The sequence below is a fragment of the Acanthisitta chloris genome, unplaced genomic scaffold (assembly GCF_000695815.1).
Source record: "Acanthisitta chloris isolate BGI_N310 unplaced genomic scaffold, ASM69581v1 scaffold10565, whole genome shotgun sequence".
NCBI lineage: Eukaryota > Metazoa > Chordata > Aves > Passeriformes > Acanthisittidae > Acanthisitta > Acanthisitta chloris.
This window is the reverse complement of record NW_008673160.1, coordinates 42,856-62,902: the sequence shown is the minus strand read 5'-3', so window position 1 is coordinate 62,902 and position 20,047 is coordinate 42,856. Positions and strand designations below refer to the sequence as shown.

At 41.7% G+C, this 20,047-nt stretch overlaps 1 protein-coding gene across 2 annotated transcripts in view; it reads left to right on the top strand.

The window, feature by feature from the left end:
• Positions 1 to 6,655: 6,655 nt before the first annotated feature.
• LOC103802355 (chromosome unknown open reading frame, human C10orf76) overlaps positions 6,656 to 20,047 on the top strand; it is a 51,869-nt gene continuing 38,477 nt past the window's right edge. Inside the window, exons 1-10 of one of the 2 annotated variants that reach the window (XM_009074817.1) lie at positions 6,656 to 6,768; positions 7,235 to 7,291; positions 7,427 to 7,573; positions 9,341 to 9,448; positions 10,302 to 10,394; positions 11,267 to 11,341; positions 12,030 to 12,116; positions 17,320 to 17,376; positions 18,399 to 18,442; positions 19,964 to 20,024. In XM_009074817.1, the coding sequence (XP_009073065.1) occupies positions 6,667 to 6,768; positions 7,235 to 7,291; positions 7,427 to 7,573; positions 9,341 to 9,448; positions 10,302 to 10,394; positions 11,267 to 11,341; positions 12,030 to 12,116; positions 17,320 to 17,376; positions 18,399 to 18,442; positions 19,964 to 20,024 (831 nt within the window). In that variant the 5' untranslated portion in view covers positions 6,656 to 6,666. Of the gene's footprint in view, positions 6,769 to 7,234; positions 7,292 to 7,426; positions 7,574 to 9,340; positions 9,449 to 10,301; positions 10,395 to 11,266; positions 11,342 to 12,029; positions 12,117 to 17,319; positions 17,377 to 18,398; positions 18,443 to 19,963; positions 20,025 to 20,047 lie in introns of those variants that run through there. The other variant, XM_009074818.1, reaches the window with a different exon arrangement.

Here is a 20,047-nt window from a genome sequence, read left to right as displayed (position 1 = left end):
GTTCCCCGGGCTGCGAGGTGGGCTGGGCTGAAGATAACTGTGTCTAGGAAAAGGTGGTTTACCTCACGGTCCCACGAGCACTTGCACGGGCACAGCCAAGGGGAGCAGTAAACACTGCTAAAGCAGCGAGAGCTTGTGATGTTTCTTACGTTAAAGGCAAAGGCACTTGCTGCGTGAGCAAACCAGCAGCCTCGGTCAAACCGTGTTGCAGATGTCGCTGTTAGAAAGTTTGCTCTTAAGCAGAGCCTGTAATCTGAATATATGACGAGAGCCAATGAGGGTAAGCAGGTGGGTGGGATGTGCAAAGCAGTGAGATAATTTGGATCATTGCAGTATGTGATGATTGCAGTTCACCAGCTGTTTGACCTCTAGCAGGAAGTGTGGCAAAAATGTTTAAGAGGAATTTTGAGGGGGGAGGAAAGGACATCAGTTCGTTTTTCCAATAATAATAGTAGGGTGATCCACTGTGTCATTTAGGGCACTTTTTGCTGTGTGCAAAGAGAGACTGTGGGCAGGGTATGTACAGGGTGAAAATGTTAAACAGTTCCTGCATGCACAAAAGGAACAGTGAGGCTTTAATGAGCTGCTAGGCTAAGCATTCATCTGTTCACCCCCTCTGCTAACACACCATGCAGCCATCCCTCAGGAGGGGAAGGGTCACGCTCTGCTGCTTAGAATTGCTGAGTTGGTATATTCTGGCTCCCTGGTGGTTTTTTTTGTTCTGTTTGTTGTGTTTTTTTGTGTTGTGTTTTTCTTTTTTTTGAATTTTTTCTTTTTTTTTTTTTAATTATAGCATACCGTTTTATGTTTCTGTTTTAGTCCCTGCGTACTTGTGCTGCTAATGGTGCATATCTCAAAAATGTTACTCTGCAGCTCTACCTTTCTTATCTTGGTGTGATTTTACTGTACAGCTTCAGGCATTGGAATGTGCTGCCCAGGGAGGTGGTAGATTCACCATCCCTGGAGGCTTTCAAGATGAGACTGGATGTGGCACTTAGTGCCATGGTCTAGTAATGACAGTAAGGTTGGACTCGATCTTTGAGGTCTCTTCCAACCCGGTTGATTCTATGATTCTATGATTTTTAGATTAGAGCAGCTACCTCAGAAGTTGGAGCCAAGGTCATGTAGCTGCACTGTATTCAACATGGGCCTTGGATCCACACCTGAAGCTGAGGGTGGGGAAGGTTACAAGTGGAGTGTTCTTCCTCAGAAGGGAAGCATCTGGAAAGATCTCCACGTGGCATGAGCTTTTAGGTGGGCGTGTAAAGGCAGTGTGGAGTGTTTCATGATAAACTAGGTGGGGTGGATACTGAAGGCCTGGAAAAGTGGAAACCCAAAGAGTCTCTCTGACATGAGAGAGCTGGGCATTGGACCAGGAATGTAGAGAAGTTGTGTGAAATGAAAAAATTAATTTGGAAAAAGTGGTGCTTGCTTAGATGGACTTGACAGCAAAGAAGTGTAACTAGCTGGTGGTGTGAAGTTGATGGATTGGGTGTTCTTTTAACTGGACAGATAGAAATGAAACGCAATTATGTGGATGAAGTGTTAAAAATGTTGCTTGAATGTTTTTCTTGTATATCATTACTAAAGCAGGTGTAGTGGGGGGTAGTCTGTGACTAACTGCATTAGGAAGCTGCTTTTCCTGTTTTTCAAGGGGGCAAAAATAGGTCAGTAGTGGTATAACTTTAGACTGTACTATGTAGAAGCACGTGTACCACTCTGAGCGGGATGGAAGGACTTGTCAGTAAAAATGTATGTACTGTGACTGTGCTGGAGGTGTTGCTTGGTACTGTAGAAAAAGAAGTAGGATCTATGTGGGTTTTTGTCATCAGCACACTCTCAGAATATGTTTCTCATTACACACTGCATGAGAGCACCTGGAAATTCTGCCAGATGGATCCAGGATTTGTATGCCATGAGTGTTGCAGTTTCCCTTGGTGGGTTGAGTCACGTTACAGTTTTAAGTACAGCCTGAGCAGTTTTCTTGCCAATGGACAATATCCAAATGAGGGTGTAAAGAATGGATGGAATATAAAAGCAGTGTGGATGTACTAGCACAAAACCTAACTGCTTATAGCAGAAATTTGGTCATGGTTGCTAAAGCCTTGACAAAATCTAGCCCAGTGTGTTCTTTCTCTCTGTTTTCACTAGTGGTCTGCCAGGCTGCTGTTAGGTGGTCCTGGGGGTTTTAATACTGGAGCTTGATCTAGGTCCAGGCACTTTCCATGCGTTGGGATTCGTAAACTCTTGTGCAGGATGCAAGTTGTCTATTGCTTCCAGTGATGGACAAGCACTGGGATCTGTTTTTTAGCTGCCTGTTACTCAGTCCAGTATTTACTCCTCAGATTGATCACATAGATTAAGCATAAGCTTTTCCTGGTACTTCAGTGAAGAATTTAATGAGATTAAAACATGCTGCTTTAGAAGCTGTAGGTTAACTTTTAGACAGGGCCTGTCTATCTCTGCCTCTTGCATGATTGTGACGGTTTTTGAGCAACGTTTCTTTAGACTTGAATGATGCACCTGCAGAATGCCTTGAAAGGCAAAGCATGATCACACTGAGTCCCAAGTGCATGGTTGGGGGGGAGGAGACAATTACTGGCCTTGAAGTATTTGAACAAGTGAGTCCAGTCTTAGTAGCGCTGGCGAGTCAAGGGATATTGGATTCTAAAAGCAAAAGTATCTCAGTTCTTATTCAGGGTCTTTTATAAATATTGATTGAAGTTCAGGGTTTTGACATGAACAAACTAGTGCAGATCATTTACACAGCCTTTTTCAGATAGGGGATAAATGGTTTTCCAAGTAAGTCAATGTGTGGAAAATACCATTTTATGTCTTCTGTATTCTTTTGTATTTAGCCATGAAGTGTTACAGTAAATTTTTTGAGGAGTCCACACTGAAAAAAAATATCTACTTATTCATATTCACATTTGGTTGCATATGAGGGTTGTGTATATGCATCTGCAATCTTGAAAACTTTCAGGTTTGTTGTCCAGGGCAAATGAATGAAAAATGCTGTGCTTGATGGGCTGCACACAAGATTATACAAGTTACAAGTTTTGGCTCCTGATGTCATTATAGTGTAAATGTGCATTAGTGTTTTCTTCTCTGCAGTATTTTTGCTCCTAAAAGATGATCTGTGGAATACAAATAAGTCTGTACAGATGCTGAGTGACAATGTGGAGCATCCACAATTTTCAGTGTGCACAAGTCTGAGTAAGTCTCAGACTCAGAATGTCAGATTCATTTTTCCTGCAGCTACTCTAACCAAAAGCTAACAGAGCTATGTTCATTGGAATGTCATATGTTAGGTTGGAATCTCTGCTATGAGTTCTGGAACGAAACAGAAAGGAGGTGGATGGTTGGATGTGTTCATCCCTTTCTTCCTGACTGGGAAGATCCCAGGGTTGATAAAGATAAAGCAAGAATCTGCCTGAACTTCTGTCTGCCATGGCTTTTATCTTCCTGCCTTTGAGCTGCCAAGACTCGTGCTCTGTTGAGTTCTATTTCAGTTCCAGATGAAGCATCTTGGATCTTCTGCTGCACAGCAAAGTACTTGTTGTTCTAAAAATCCCCATGCGTGTGCTTCTCTTGGCCCTGAGGCATAGTTCCCTTGTGCAGTCAGTGGATGCAGCAGGATTCACTTAGCAGCATGTGTTAATGGGAATGACCTACTGACAGAATAAATTATCCATTTGAACCCAAAATGTGGAAAATGCACTGATGCTTTTTAAATGAGGAGTTTAAAGGAAAATTGTTAACTATATTCAGTGGTGTTGTTCCTGTAAGCTGTCATGGCATCTTGATGATTTGACACCTTTACAACTTATTTATAAATGTTTTGTGCATTTCACTGTTGTTTTCTGCAGCTTCCTGGAAGGTCTCCATTAGCAAAATGCAGTTTTCTGTTTGTCTTTGACATCTAGAAAATGTAATTGCATAACGTGAAAAGCAGAAGCCATTTGTACAGCCTGATCATCATAGGTCATGAAACAAGCACAGCCTAATAAAGCATTGGCATGAAAGGCAGCTTTTACTTTTCCCTCCTTGCTCTTCCATATGCTCATTTGTAGAACAGCAAATTATAAGCAAGAACATTATTTAATCCTTGCCTCCAGCAGTCGTTTTTGTATGTGCCCTGTGCAGCTTTGGTTGAGAGAATGTGAATCCCAAGTCCCATTTTGACAGAGACTAGAATTTTCACATGATCATGCGATCCCTCGGATGCTCACCCTGCATCAAACCTTTGTGTCTTGAGGGATTTAGATTTTTCTGTCTTTCTGGAAATGTAGGAAAAGTGTTAAAATGCAGCTCTGAAAGTCCAGGGACTAAGCAGAGTGAGTGTATTGATCCCTTCCCATTCACGTACACATTTGATGTGAGAACGTTGACCTAGAAGCACTGAGAGTTAGTTTATTAGTTTTGACATTGGGATTCGTTAGCAGTAATTCAATTGGAAGCACACTGATGGATGTGTTTGTATGCTGGGGCTGTCAGCTGCTTTAGGTTCAGAAGTTAAAATTCTAGCAGGAAAATGGTTTTATGCAATCTTGGGCAAGAATTTTATCATTAGGCTAAAAGTGACATCACTCTTGATTTGACTTTTAATAGATTTCTCTCTGTTTCCAATTATGTTTTTAGTTAGAATAATGTTTTATTTCCCATGGCAGTTTAAAAATAGTGCAAAATCTGTAAAAGAGAAACTATCAAGATGATTGAATAATATTTTCTTTTTCATTTGTTAGTCGGAAGCCTTTTTCCTCCTTAATTGGATTCATAGACCTACTAGGTACAGGAATAATTTTGGTGTTTACAGAAGGTTATGGTGCAGTAGATGCTAAGCTTTCTTCTGTCAGTGTGTCTTGGGGCTGTTTCCATTCTCACTCCAGCACACACGCCAGCCTGTAACCAGTCGTATGTACATATTCCCTTTCTAGTGCGAAGACAGAACACATCCCTGCCTGTCTATGTAAATCCTATCTTTTCAGGTGTGAGAGCTGCTGCTCTTTGTCCTGCTCTCTCCCATCCAGGTGAAGCTCCTTCCCTTCACACCTGAGGTAGGGTCTGTTGCAGCAGCGTTGTTTCTCCAGGTCTAAAAATGTTTTTCTGCCACTTAGAACCAAGACTTATGGCTCAAGGGGTGGATGTTTGAATAACCAACTCTGGGAGCCTGAGAGACCTAGTTAAGAGCATAGTTGTAGATTAAGTTAAGTAAAAGCTGTCTACAGTGGAAAGAATGTGGATAAAAGAGATATGGAACTGGTATTCAGTAGTTGCTGCACCTTGGTCTTTGAGGGGAAGACAGATCTAAACCTGCTGTGGTTGTGGAAGGGGTTCAGGCAGTCTGGTGTGGAGGTTACATCCAAAGCTGTCTCCATGGCTGCCAGCTCAGAAAGCTCTGGGGTCTTAGATGCTGACAGCAGTGAACTTACCTCTCTATGCATAATTTATCATGGCTGAGTGCAACTTCCACAAGAGCCTGCCTGTGTTTTTCTGGAGCATGACTTAAGCCTTTGCCTGTGGTATGCTGCTGCCATGTGTGTAATTACCTCTGGAGGTATGGGAGAAAGGTTGGGAGCTCGGGGGTATGAGAAGGGATGGCATTCCCTTTCTGCTAAGTACCTCTGACATGCTGTGGTGATAGAGGAAGTTAGAACAGTGCTGAAGCTGTGATGCTGACCAGGAAAGTCTGCGATTGCAGATAAATACATATTTGCAGTTTGAGGCTCAACCCCTGAATGGGAAGTCTGTTTCAGAAGGCTCAGGACCACAGCTATGGCTGTTACTTTGTGAAATGGCTCATTTTGTAATAATGATGCTTCCTTTTTCTAGTTTTTTAGTGGGATAGTCAGTAAGACACCAATTAATGATAGTAAAACTTCTTTGTGTTTTTAGAAAACCCTTTACTGTCAAATGGATCATGAAATTCAGCTGGTTTAAAAAAACCCACCCTCCTCCCAAAACTGAACCACATGGGATGCTTTTGAGGCTGGAGTTCCTCTCTGGCTTGATTTGCAGAGCAGCTGGCACAGATGAGGGATGCCAAGGTTGCAGAGGTAGAGATGAGCAAGGGTGGCAGGAGTGCTTTAGGGAGGCTTTGCAGCCAAGTGTTTCCTAGTGTTGGATGCCACCTCTGAGTGCAAAAGCAGAATTTGAAGTGCTTTGGTAGGCCGCAAATTAAACAGCTTTTTAGAGAAGAGAAAAAAATAAAAGGCTTTCAAACAGTTTCAGGAGCTTCGTCACCAGATGCTCTTGAGGTTTGACCAGCATCAAAGAGGACTAGGTATCCATTTGAAAATAAGTATCACAGTTCCTCCAATGAGATTAAAAATTACATACTTTTCTAGATGTAAAATGCATTGGTCTGGATCTTGAATCAGTTTCTAGTAGAGAAGAATTAAGGAAATTTGTCCAAAAGGAGCTTATTCTGTTTCTGCCTTTGTCTGGACTTCTGCATCATTCTTTGAAACGGGATATAGGACTGGATGTGTCCTTTGATCTGATTTCTTATCTGGTATAGTCATAAAGCCTCTGTGCTTGTCAGACTGTTGGTATTTCAGTCCAGTGAAAAAGTCTTTCATGGCTGAGTCAGGCCGGATATGCCTTGAAGAAAAGTTCACATTTTCTGAGCCTTTTTTGTCTGTTCTTACCTTCAGGGTATACAGCATGGCCCAAACCGAGAAGAAGGGTGGGCTGCTCCGGAAATCCTCAGCCTCCAAGAAGTCATTGAAAGAAAAGGTTGTGTTGATGTATGATGAGATTTTCACGGTAAGGAGTTGAGCATCTCTTCTTTCCAAAGCATTGTGTTAAATTTTATTGGTTTAGTTTCTGCTGAGGGCTCTTTATGGTGGATTTTTTCCCCCCAAGGTAAGAACTGCACAGTGTAAGCACATGCTTCAGGTTGTCCTACTGTCATGCAGAGCTCTGTGTTCTTCTTTTTTTGTCACTTTGTCTTGTTTACCAGCACCATTTGTGATCTATGGGAAGTCATGGCTTTTCCAGTATTTCTTAAAAAACAATTCAGAAAATAAACAGAGGCATCCCATTGGAGATCTGCTTCTGTTGGTGCTTCTGTTTCTGGGAATCTGTGTAGCTTGAATTGTGCACAGTGAGACCTCTGGCTCATCCAGTGGGGTGGTGCTGACTCTGAGCTACTTGTGATAATGATTTTCTTTAGATTCTGTCTGAATGATTTCTTCTTATTTGCCCTCCTGGCTCTTTCTTTTCCTTGCAGACAGAGGACCCCAGTAAATGCAACCCCAGGTTTTGGGAGGAGCTATTTCTCATGAAGGTAACAGAAATTGAACATCCTCTGATTTGCTGATGCTGTTCTGCCTAGGAGGTGGCAGACTGTCAGTGTGAGGACTTGTGTTTCTAAGGTGCCAGTGATGGTGTAACATGCCTGAACTGCTGCTTAACCTGACAGGTCAACCTGGAGTATCTAGAAGGCAAGTTGGAGGCCCTGGATGGAGAAGAGTTAATGAAGATCAAAGAGAACATCAACTGCTTGTTTCAGCACTGCATCCAGGCACTGGGTGAGGAGCACCCAATCAGAGTGGTCAATGCATTACAGGTACCATGCTGGGAGACAGGCAATGCTGTCTTTAGCTTCAGATAAGGCAATATATTTGCTGCTGGTATCAAACACCTTATGCTCCTTTCTTTGCTTCTGAGGAGAAGTCGTGTTTGCAGAACAGTTGCTGCTTATTGTCTGTGGAGGTTACAAACATTCATTGTCTCTTTAGGCTTTGCAGAGCAATAACTAGTCAGGAGGCTCAGGTGATGGAGGATGAAGGGGATGGGTGAGGAGACAAGGGGGCTTGTTCACATTGCAGACTGTCCATCTGAGGGCTCAAGAGTACTCACTCTATGTAGTTCTGTATTCTACTTTCACCTGTTCTTCATTTCAGCCTTCTTTTTGAATTTCCATATGGGTCAAGAAAGAAATAAACCTCTGGAGAAGTTAGTGTGAAATTTTTACAGAGAACTGTCCCAGCTGGACACTTCCTGATTGGGAGCCGTGAAGAATTGTCACCCAGAATGAATAGCTATTTTCCTGTGGATTATTCCTTACCAAAGCTCTGTTGTCCCATGTCTTGTATGGGAAACTCCCCTCCTCAGTCTTGATGTTTGATGTTACTAGTTCACAAAGCTGATTCTTAATATATTGATGCATTTGCTTCTCTCAGCTGTAGGAATACAGGATATGAATTTCAGGTTTGGAGAAGTCACTTGTAGGAGATATTGGACAGGGAGTGAGCTGGGAGAAGTTGATTTAAACCTTAATGTCTACACCTCTGACATATAATTTTGTATTGTTTTATTATTATTTTTAGAATTAGTTTGAAGATATGCTATTAAATATTGTAGTTATAGCTGTATAAACAGCCCAGCCCAGCCCTGAATTCCCTGACTTGTATCCAGGCTCTTGGAAAAGGTTAGGGCAGGGCTCAAGTCTAGAATCCTGCTGTGTGAGTGTAAATAGGAACCTGAGCTGAAGTTGGGAGAGTGTTCCCTTAAGCAGATTGTGTTCATGTGGGAAGTGATCCTGAAGACAAAAATTAATTAGTCATTTCTTGAGAATGACCGTAGTGAGCAAAGGTTTGATTAGCCCAGTGCCTTGTCTCTGGCAGTAATGAAAAAAAAGAAAGTCTGCCTTACCCTTAGCTCCTGTATGGTTCTAGAGGTCTGCCAATTCCTTCAGGTCTGCTTGTCTTCAGCTTTACATCTTCTGCAACTGATTACTTCTCATGGGGAATTTAGGCTGCAGTCTTAAACTGCAGTGGTTAGATTCCTGCTCATGCCCCACTACACAGACCTGAGAGGTGCTTGATGGCAAAAGTCATCACAGATAGTTCCCTCTCCTGGGGCAAATGAGTCGTGTGCTGTCTGTAAATTTTTCGGAGTGTCAGCTGGAAGCATAGTGTGCTGAGGCCTACGTGTTGCTAGTGATCTCCAGGAACTTGGTATAAAGCAGTAATCAAGTGCCTGCACCAAGAAACATGAAGGAGTTAGGAAAACTTAAGCTGCCTAATAGCCTTGGAGACTTTATTGGTCAGACTCGGTATTTCAGTGTGGTAGCCAAGAAGAAATTTGTGCTCAAACAGGAAAAATATGGACAAAAATATTCTCCAGTTTTCTTGAGTTTTCAACATAGAAGATCCTCCTTAGAAACAATAGAGGTGGAGGAGAGGTCAGCCAAAATGTGTGGCTTCCAGGCTGGTGGTATTTATTTCAGTGTCTGTGCTTTGCCAGTGCTAGGAGAGGGTCATGCGGTGGGTTTTGCTGTTGAGTTGGAGGTGTTGCCTTGCATCTTATCTTCTGTTTTTTCCCTTTGCAGACTTTGTGTGCATTAATTCGGGGTGTGCATCAGAAGAACAAATCCACTTCTGGGTTTGACATCATCAACATGCTTGTGGGTTTTGATAAGGCAGAGCTGTGTATGAAGGTGAGGCCCTGGTGATGTAGGGAACAGTTTGCAGGGCAGTGATTTGTAGGCAAATGTGTCTACAGGGTCCAGCTTTTGGGGAAATACTCCTGTCACTTACTGAAAACAGCTGTCCTTTACCTGCTGGTGGGTTTGTTAGTAGCATAACAGAGCACTTGCTTTTCCTTTAGTTCTACACTGTACTACTTAAGAAATCTTTCCCTTAAGAAATCTTAAGGCCAGAAAAGGCTGTCACAGGCCATTACTACCTAGTATTGAACCTCATATCTTGTGCTTAATTTTCATCTGATAGTCATATCCTGTGTTCTCATATTCCATCAGCGTATGTACCATTTAAAAATTATTGATGCTCTTCACTGTAAAGATGTTGAGTTTGAGAAGTGTCAAAATCAGTGATAAAGTTGAATTCGTGTTGTATCTTTCATGTTTCTACAACTGTAGCAGTTTTTTTCTCTATACAAATCCAAGTACATTTGGGGAAAATACTGCATAATAATTTGGCTATCAGAACTGCATTTTTCCATTAAGAATAACTGTATTACCTGTAACTTAGTATGTGGAAAACTATTAGTTATGAATATCTGTCAAACAGCTATATAGTATCTATTTTGAATCATAACTTGTATGTGTTCTGTTAATTGTAGGTGTGCTGCTTACAAAAAAACCCCCTCATTATTCCTACAAGTAAAACAGAATACTACTGTGTAGCAGTAGTAATGGCTCAGTTATTAATTCTGGAAGAACATGACTTTATACTGGTGCTCTTGTATTTGAATTTCCTAAAGCTTTTTACAACAAACTTTTCAAATAATTTAAAATACTACCTTTAAATAATGTGGCTGTTGTTCTGCAGAATCTGATGGAGAGCTTGGACTCGCTCCTCTGTGCAGAAGGTTCTGAAAGCCTCAAAAGTTTGTGTCTGAAGCTGCTTCTCTGCTTGGTGACGGTAAAGAAATACCAACTGGGTAATAGCTTAAAGGCTTATATGAGCCACACCTTGAGGGATGGAAGTGTCTCAAAACTTGAGCCGAAAGCTGCAGGGTGAAGCTTAAGAGGGGGACAGAACTTGTCAATGAGAACAAGGATCAGTCCAGAATATACATCGTGGCTCTAGTTGAAATGGCAATACAGACTAGCAGACTCTTTATTACCCCATAAGGTAGATGCCAACAGGGGCAAAATAGGAGAGACAGGAGGAACTGTCAGTTGGATTCACAGGTGTTTGTTTTTTTAGGGTAAAAGATATTTCAGAAGTCTCAGATAAGTGGAAAGGGAGAGGGATTGAGGAAAGATACGAAGTGTGGCGTAGACAGGAGTGGTGAGGATATGAAGAATGAGGAAGTTGTAATAAATGGCCGCTCATCAGCTCTTGGAGATGGTCAACTCTGAACTATTTTGTCTGTGATAAGAGATAATTGAGTGTGAGGGAGGTCTTCACTGCCCTCTTAATGTTGGGAGAGTTCTCAGTGAAGCATATGCTCGCTGTCTTTCATTCTCTGCCTCCTGTGCAGAGCCTGGAGCAGCTGATGGCTGTTGTCATGCAGCTGTGTAAAATGCCAATGTGTGGAGAAAAGGGAGAGCTCTTATTATGTGGGTCCTGCTTCTTGCCAGAGAGAGGGGTGGGAGGCAGGACAGATTGCTTTTACTTTGTGTCTAGCTCTACTGCTAGGCACACCTCGACTTGCTGACTAAGTGTGAGATGCTGGATAAACATGTCCATCTGGGAGCAGAACTCTTCTGTTCCCAGTCTGTGCCAGAGGCAGCTACAGCACCAGTGGAGGCTTTGGGTGAGATTTTAAAACTTGTGTTTGTACTCAGGTGACGGATAACATTAGCCAGAACACCATCCTGGAGTATGTGATGATTAACAGCATATTTGAAGCTATTTTACAGGTAAGGGTTCTTTCTTCTACCGCTGGGGCTCTTCTGTCATAGAGTGCTTTCATTGATATATGTGCTTTTCAGCTTTTTCAGTGCAGCATAGCTCACTGGCACTGTTGTTGCTTCCATTCATAGCTCAGTCATATATATTTATTCTTTAATGCTGTCTCCTCCTTACTCTAGTCCGACTGTTTTAATCACTACTGAGTAATTAAAGTATTCTCACTTGTGTATTTTCACAATTCTGCACAGATAGAAGCTGAGCAAATTTCTGGTCTGATTTCACAGAGAGTTCCTGTATTGGAGAAGCTTTTTTTCAAAAGGCAGTCTAGATATATTAAGGGTTTTTTTCTGCTCTTTGATAAGTTACAGTTTTTAGAAGTGGAACTGAGCTTGGGAAAACTCAGAAAACTTGCACAGGTAATGTTGGTGATGCACTGAGACGCTGTCAAGTGCTGAGAAATATATTTGCCTTTTATGCCCAGAAAGTCTATGTGCATCCTTTCTGTGATAAATAAAGTTTTCTGCATGTAGAACTTCCTGGAAGCACTGACACTCCCTTGACCTTAAATATCCTCTTTCACCTAGGACATAGTTTACTCTTGCACATAATTTTCATGGCTATGCACCATCTGGGTGTCACTGCAAGCTTCCTGAAGCCTGAACAGAGCAGTGTGATTTTATTTTTTTTGTTTTCCAGATCCTGTCCAGCCCGCTTAGTCGCAGGGAACATGGCTATGATGCTGTTGTCCTTCTGGCCTTGCTGGTCAACTACAGAAAGTATGAGGTAGGTGTTCTGGGTAATAGAAACATCTCTTCTCTCTACTTCATCACTTTAGCCTGACCTCTGTGTTATTAAGGCAGCACACAGTGCAGTTATTAGCAGTACACACAGTAATGTTTATCAGGGCATCACCATGGAGCTGCAGCAGCTTTGCAAGGCAGTCCTGTTGTACTCACTCTGTCTGTCTCTGATGTATGTGTAGAGTCAAATATGTATGGTATTCCTGCAGCTCGTTTTGTGCCAGCATGAAAGAAGGGGATTTGCATTTCCTTGGTGGAAGCATTCTAAGGGAGGTCCTTTTGGAAGAGCTACTGTTGTGCCAAACCTGCATCTTTGGCTCTGTGTGTGTGTGTGCATTTATACATAGTCTCCAAAGCAAAATGAGCTGTCAGTCATCTTGGGCTTCAGACTGAATTTGTGATTCAGAACCTGACTAGCAGACTGAAAGAGCACAGATCCCCAGAAGAGATGGTGGAGCTGTGACCAAAGAACGAACTGAAACATTACAGCTAGTATTTCCGAGAGAAGTCTGTCTCTTTGATGGATTCCTCTTTGAGAAACTTTATTCATCTTCCTTCTAAACTGGTTGTACTACTTTGTGGTGCATTCCCATTTTTTTTCTGCTATTCATCACATTGAAAAAGAAACATTTCAAATGTCAGAAAACACCTAATGTTGGCCTTTCTTTGCATGAGGCATGATGCTTTAATGATCAATCTTTTGCTTTTTCACAAGTAGGAATATCTTAATACCCTTTGGTAACAAATGCAGAAGTTCTGGAATACCCCCTCTTCAACAGAAATACCAGGAGGGAGCAGGCTCCAAAACCTACTTGGTTTCATAATAGATCTTGTTTTGGATTATGAATAGACCTAGAGATATGCAAAGACAGGAGCTAGACTTCGTGTCAGAGTAATCCCTGTCAATTTCTCATTCTTGTCAAGGTTGTCAGAATTATGAACTGCAGATTCTGTCCAGCAATCTGTGCTGTGGTAGCATGAAACAGGAGCATGGAGTATCATTTCAGTATATGGCTATGAGGGAAAAATGTTGGGAATTATATGAGTAAGGTTACTGATGAGGGCAGACTGGAGAAACCAGAGGTCTCATTGCAACATTCAGATCAAATTGTGGAGAGCTGTGTAGTCCCATCCTTGAGGTATGGATCCCTGTGGACTAGAGTTTATACCCTTAGCAAGGTAGAATGCTGTGAGTGCATGAGACTTGCACTCTACTCTTTGCAGTTGCTTTCTGTGGAGTATTGGGTGGGGTCAAATGCTTTGGAGGACATTGTCCTAGATGTCTTGAAACTGGGCACCCAAAAGAAATCGTGCTGATGTTTAAATAGTACAATCCAACTGAAGCAGATGTGTAGCAAGGGGAATTTCAGCTTGGGCAGTTCATCTGGCATGGCTGAATGGTTTTTGTGTGACAACTGCCCAACGTTGCCCTTTGTAGCAGTGCTACAAGCAAAGCCTTTAGTAATGCGGCCATAATCTTTGTCCTTAAGTAGAGCAGCTGCTTTCATTTGCTGTTCTTTGGTCCTTAGAGTCAGTTTGGTGGTTGCCTGGTTGTCAGTATATTGTAGCACACTTTGGTGCCTCAAATGCTTTGGAGTTCTCTTTGTAGTTAACTGTGCTGCAGCTGAAAGGTTTTCTTTTGGTCTGAACTTCATTGGTTGCTAAGTTCTGTTTCCAGCTGCTTAAGAAAATCTAATAAGGCTGAAAATTCATTAGTTGTCTATGATCCCATGTCTCTCTTTAGTATGAATACCAGTGCATTTTGCATTAGGATATTCTTTTATATTTTTGGGATGTGAATTTTGTAGTCTTCTCTCAGATTCCCTGAACAGTGTCTGTCCATGTTTTCATTACTGGTGTAGCTGAGATATTAGCTTGCTCATTAACACCTGCTCTAGGAGTAAAAATGATTTACATGTCGTTACATGAAACCTTTAAAGGAATGTCCTTTATTGGACATTCGAGGGGTGGTCATGGACTCTGGCCCTCATTTGTGTTACAAATGTGAAGATAAGTTAAGCACCTAATGATTATACATGGTTAGCTTGGATTTTTTTCCTGCTTTTTTTTACCTACCAAAAAAACCTAGTAATTCTCAAAAGTTGTTCCAACTGTATACTTATCGAAGCCTTCAGCTATATTTTATGTTGGTTTTTTTAAAATCCTAGTCCTGATTTCAGAGAAAATATTTTTACCTTGATTCTATGTGAGAGAAACATAAACCAGTAACTAACTAGTTGACTATATCAGGAAATTGGTGAAACTAAATATACACAAAAGGCTGTCAAAGAGGGAAAATACTGTGAGGAAAAGTATTTATTTGATCACTTTCCCATTGTTTTAAGGGATGGCTGATAGAATAGCAAGTTAAAACATAAAATTATTTAGTAACTTTTAAATAGTTATTCTTTGATAATATCTAGGTGGAAGTTTGCCTCATGTTCAACCTGCTAGAATTGCAGAGTTTCTTTTGCTAGGCACAGCTGAAGGAAGTTAGTTAAAATGTGGAGTTTTCCCTTTGTGTGCTTGTCTGTTGGCATACAGTGTATCCAACAGCCCTTCATGTCTGGTTTTATGCATGTGTCTCTCATTGATACAGACAGCTACAGGTGCTGAAGAGACACTTAGAACATTGGAGAGTCAGAAAGTTCATGTATTTTATTTTTTTTCATAAAATAAAAAATTCTCATAGAACTTGAATTATTTTAAATGAATCTCATCAACAAATAGAGTAATTATTCAAGCTCCAGTTCCCTGCAGAGTGACCTGCTTGCAGACGAGATGGCCTCATCAGGGCTGGCAGCAAATCTACTGAATCATCTCTACTGAGTGCTTGGGGAAGAGTCTTGCGAGGGGTGGTCATGGACTCTGGCCCTTATTTGTGTTATGAATGTGAAGATAAGTTAAGCACCTAATGATTATACATGGTTGGCTTGGATTATTTTCCTGCTTTTTTTTTACCTACCAAAAAAAAATTTACTTTCTATTGGAAGTGGAGATTTATTTAGGGGCTTGGAGGAGCATCCCTCTGCCAGACCTCTGTGCTTCACTGAAGTGTGCTTCACTTTGCATGGCATGTCTCACATGGGGACTGCTTTAAAATTTACCTGGTAATGATCCCCCTGCAGCTTCCACCTTCATTTCTGAGATTGTTGGCACCTGATGGTGGATAGTTCATGGAGGACATCTTGAGTATTCCCAGTTTCCAGTCTGTGCCTCACCACTGACAAGATGGCATTGTTATTTTTGTGTTTGTTACCTGATGGCAGTGATAGGAAAAATCTGTGTTCTCTGAAGAGCTCAGAAGAATTTTTGAGCTCTTTCTGGAGGCAGGTGGATGCAGAAGCTATTTCTAAATTTGTATAACTGCTTCATTGACAGAATTTGAAGCTTTCAAAATGCTTATTAACCTTTTTTCAAGACTGTTGCATGTCTGCATGTTGTGGAGTGACAGGCATAATAGCCTCTACAAACCCCTGCTGTGATTCCTGGTGCGAGGGGAACTGACCTCTGAAGCAGCAGGATTAGAACAGGGAAGCAGGCAGGGAGTATGGGGTAGTTTTGGGGGTGCTTGTACAAGTTGCAGGTTGCTGATGTTCATCATAGATGTGCAGAGCAGTGCTCATAGACAGTGACTGGAGCTATGGGCTCTCAAGGAGGGGCAGGAGCAAACTGCACATCCTGTGGGCAACACAGGAAGGGTTCCCATCACACTGGTACAGACTTGCACACTGAAAGGAATTAGAGACTCCCTCCCTGTCTGTGATGGGATGGTGTGTATGACCAGGTCTCAGGGCAGCCTGGTGGCATTGGTAATGTAGTTTGCTTATTCCCACATCTGGAATTTGGCTAACCCTGCAGCCTATAATCCAGCATAGCCAGCTGCCCATTGCCTGGAAAGCCTCATCACTTTCCCTGGTCATGAATCACTGGTCTCTTCTGTGTGGGAGCTGTGGTGTAGGGAGTTTCTTCCCATTGAATGACTGAAATTAGCAAAATTAAATACATAAATTATCTTTATAAGGATGGATTTTAATTTAATTATGGATTTGTGAAGTTTGCTTCTACTCCACTGACAGTTTAATTTCTGAAGGGGAGCATGGTTGTACAGAGACAACCATATATTGCTGCTCAGTAGGAGCCTCTACTCCAGCCTCAAGGAAATCTCTCTGTGTGGTTTGTGCCCAGTTGTGTTCTGTGTGAGTCTTCTGTCTTTTTCTGAGACAGAAACAGGGCTGTGTGCTGCTGGAGGCAGCTGACAGGCTGGCTAAGCTTTGGACTGTTCTAATGAGTTTCTTTTCTGATCAAAAAAAAAAAGCCTGATCCTCCCAAAAAACTGAGTAGTTGAGAGTGATGTTTTCTGATCAGCCTTATTTTTAACTTGCTGTCACGCTGTGGGCAAATCTCAGATAACTGTATAACTTGTAGGGCTGCTACTGGAGCACAATATATGTTTTATTCTTCCCATCCACTTTGGGCTTACTCCATAGAATGAGACTTTTCTGTCTTGAGTTGAAATCAACTTTCTTAGTCTTGCGCTGACACACAGGAAAACCAGGAAAAACAAACGTGCATTGCTAATCTAAAATGCTTCTTAAATTATTAGCATTTATTTTTATAGATGGAGCCTGTGTGCTTTGTTCAGCTAAGGTCAAGGAGTTTATGTTGTCCGGAGACTTCCAGATCTCAGCGGTGTAAATAAAGTGTTGATCTCTAACCCAGCAGCAGATGAGTGTATAACATTGTCACGCCTTCCTGGATCCTCCTTCCTTTAAGCAGTCTTGGCAAGGTGTTGCAGAAGGGAGATAGCAGAATGCTAATGTTTTGTCCCAGCTTCACTGCCTATTCCTACTGCATAGCAGTGTGTGTGTGTCACAGATAACAGACTTGCAGGACAGCTGTTCCACTTTCAGGACTGACAGATGAGCTTGTGGAGGAGCAGAAACTCCCTCTCAATAAAATCAGGAGACTGCCTGGCTGAGCCAGTGAAGAGAAGGTGTCCCAGGCACAGCAGTCTTAGCATATGTTGTGGCTTCTGTTTGTTTGTGTGTATTCTGCTTTATGGGACAGGAGAGAGATTCTTCCCAGGTGGTTGGGTAAACTTGGGAAGATAATAATGGTTTTTTTCGCTGAAGGCTGAACTTAAACCCAGTTTTCTTCCTTCCTTCTCCCCCCACCCTGAGCAGTCAGTGAATCCCTACATTGTGAAGCTCTCCATCGTGGATGATGAGGCTACACTCAATGTGAGTACTTGACTGGTTTCCTCTGTCCTGTTGGGGATGCTATTTCACATGTGGTGGTAGTGTAATGAGTGCAGGCATGGTGTGTGGTAGAGAGCAGGTCTAGGAACAGTGCTCCTGGAAGGAACACCAGTACAGTGGTTGTTCAGCCCTAACTGTGCTCTTGCAATAGGTGTGGCAGCTCATGATTTGGAAAGTTTGACCACCAGTTAAATGGTGAGGGTGGTTAAAAAGCTAGGTAGCAAGGGGCATGCTAAAGTTCATCTGTTGTACATTTATGAGCTATACACTATTTGCTGTCTCGTGCCAAAGAGGCACAGGATGGCTTATGCCAAAAAAGATCTGATTTTCAATGCCGTGTAACCTGGTTTTACCAGTCCACAAGTCAATTCTTGTAGCTTAGTGGAAGCTTGTAACTGAGTTGAGTCCTGCAACCTATTTTGTGTTGTAGCCACAGTCTTAAGTTTTGTATCCAGGCCTGGACAAAAGGTGACAGCACAATGAGCTATGGGAGGTCTGGACTTGGAAGTTGTTCTTCAAGTAAAAAGCAAGCTCTGTGCTAACTAAAGCGTGGTAACTGTTATTCTGAGTTAATTAAATTGGCTTGACAGAAGGGATGCTGAGTAACTGTGGAACGGCAGACTCTGTTTGCAAGAAGTCAAAAGTTACTATGTTCATGGCTCATGTTTTGAGTTTTTGGGTGTCTTTCCTCTGACAGCAGCTTCCTTCTGAAGTTCTGGGCATTTTATTGAGGCTTCTTGAGTGAGTAAGCTCTGTCTGGATGCCCAAGGAGAGTAAATGGTCTCAGTTTAACTTATATAACTTTTAAATTTTGTTGTCTTAGTTTTTGGATTATAATTTTGTTGTATCAAAACTTGTCTTAATAGTTCAAACACCTTCCAAGTAAGTTCTTCGTAGCGTGCTAGGTTATCGGGGTGGGGGACAGCATTGCTGTGTGTGTTCAGTGTGTGATTTCCTCCCTTGGGATTTGTAATGTGAAGGTTTTTTAATGCTTTATTTTTCAGGGAATGGGTCTTGTAATTGCCCAGGCTTTATCGGAATATAACAGGTAAAACCTTATTGTGTCTTGGTTTTTAACATATGATAGTTGCTGTACATTTTCACTAACTCTTTTTTTGTGTTAAAGTACTTATTTAATCACCTAACAGCCTTGATGCACTTGGAGAGGCAGGGAATAGTCTTGAGCTTTGAGGAGCTTTGCAAGCATAAACGCATCTCTACCAGCTGGGCTGATGTGCTTCAGGAGAGATCTTGCTGTAGGAGAAAATATCTATTGTATGTTTTTACTAGCGTGGATTTTACCTCTGTATGCACCTTGCATAAAATCTTAGTCCCAGTTGAAAGGTTAATGATTTGCTGAGAACTTCCCTGTTACAAAATTGATTTAACTGAAATACTATCTAAAACAAACAAGTGTATCCAGGACTTGTCCACGTGCCAGATCAGTGATGATTAGGGGATGTATGCTCTTCCAAAAGGTGGAAAGCAATAACTGCTACTGAAGAAAGAGCCAGAAAGTCAGCAGTAGGGGTAGCGTGTTCCCAATCTCTGCTTCACATGCAACAGCACAAAACATTGAAGTTTTCCTAAGAGGAAAGTGCTTCAGAAAAATGTGGAAGCTTACAACAGTTTCACCTGAGCAACACAATAATATTTTTTGGTGTGCAGTAGGATTATCTATATATCCAGAAAAATGTTTTAATGCATTTGAAAGTCTGTTTTTGTAGCTATGCAGGTGACTTGCAAGATCAGCACATCATGTAGATGTATTTAATAGAGTAAATGTTGAGACTAAAGCAGAAAAAAGCTTACCCACCCAACTTTGTTCATTCTGACAAATGCTCTCTCAGACCGTGGCCTGTTTTGCTTAGCACTTTCTTTTGCCCTTTCCCAAGAATATAGAATTGCTTTCTTTGCATGTTGCTTTGTGTGTGATCAGATTCCTTTATGACAGACAAAATAAATGGCTGTGGGAGCTTTGCTAGTCTGTTTGAATGCCAAATGAATCAACATATCTTAAGTCTGAGGTGCCCAACCTATTTGTTGACTTCACTTACTCCAGTTCCAGTTTCTTCACTTGCTCCAGGAACGTGGAATCAGGCAAGACCAGGCTATGAGCCATAATGGTCCTCATGGTTTCTGCTGGCTGTAGGGTGACCAACTCTGATTTGGTCTGTAGCAGATGAAAACTGAAATGAAACTGTTCTCTGGTTACTGACTCTGTGTGTTGCTGTGGTTTATAACTGGTTTTCCAGTGCAGGACAAAATTCCCTAAGTCACTTGATCCCTTTCCTTCAGCATCAGCCCAAACAGCATGTATCCTCTGTAGCAGCAGAAGCATTGTTCAGGTTTCACATCTTTCAACAGCCCAACTTCAACTCTACACAATGTACAAATATTTTAATGCCCTTTGCATCTTCTTTTGAGAGTTCTTGAAAAGGACTTGAGTGTTGAAGCTTCCTCCATCCTGTATCTTTATCAGATAAGACCATCTCATAGGGATTCAGGTAGAATAACCCTAATTCCGTTTCTAACCCTGAATCTTCATCCTTATTGTCTTTTTGTTCAGGCAATACAAAGACAAGGAAGAGGAGCACCAGACTGGCTTTTTCTCAGCCTTAACTAATATGGTAAGCAAGGAAGCAGTATTTTT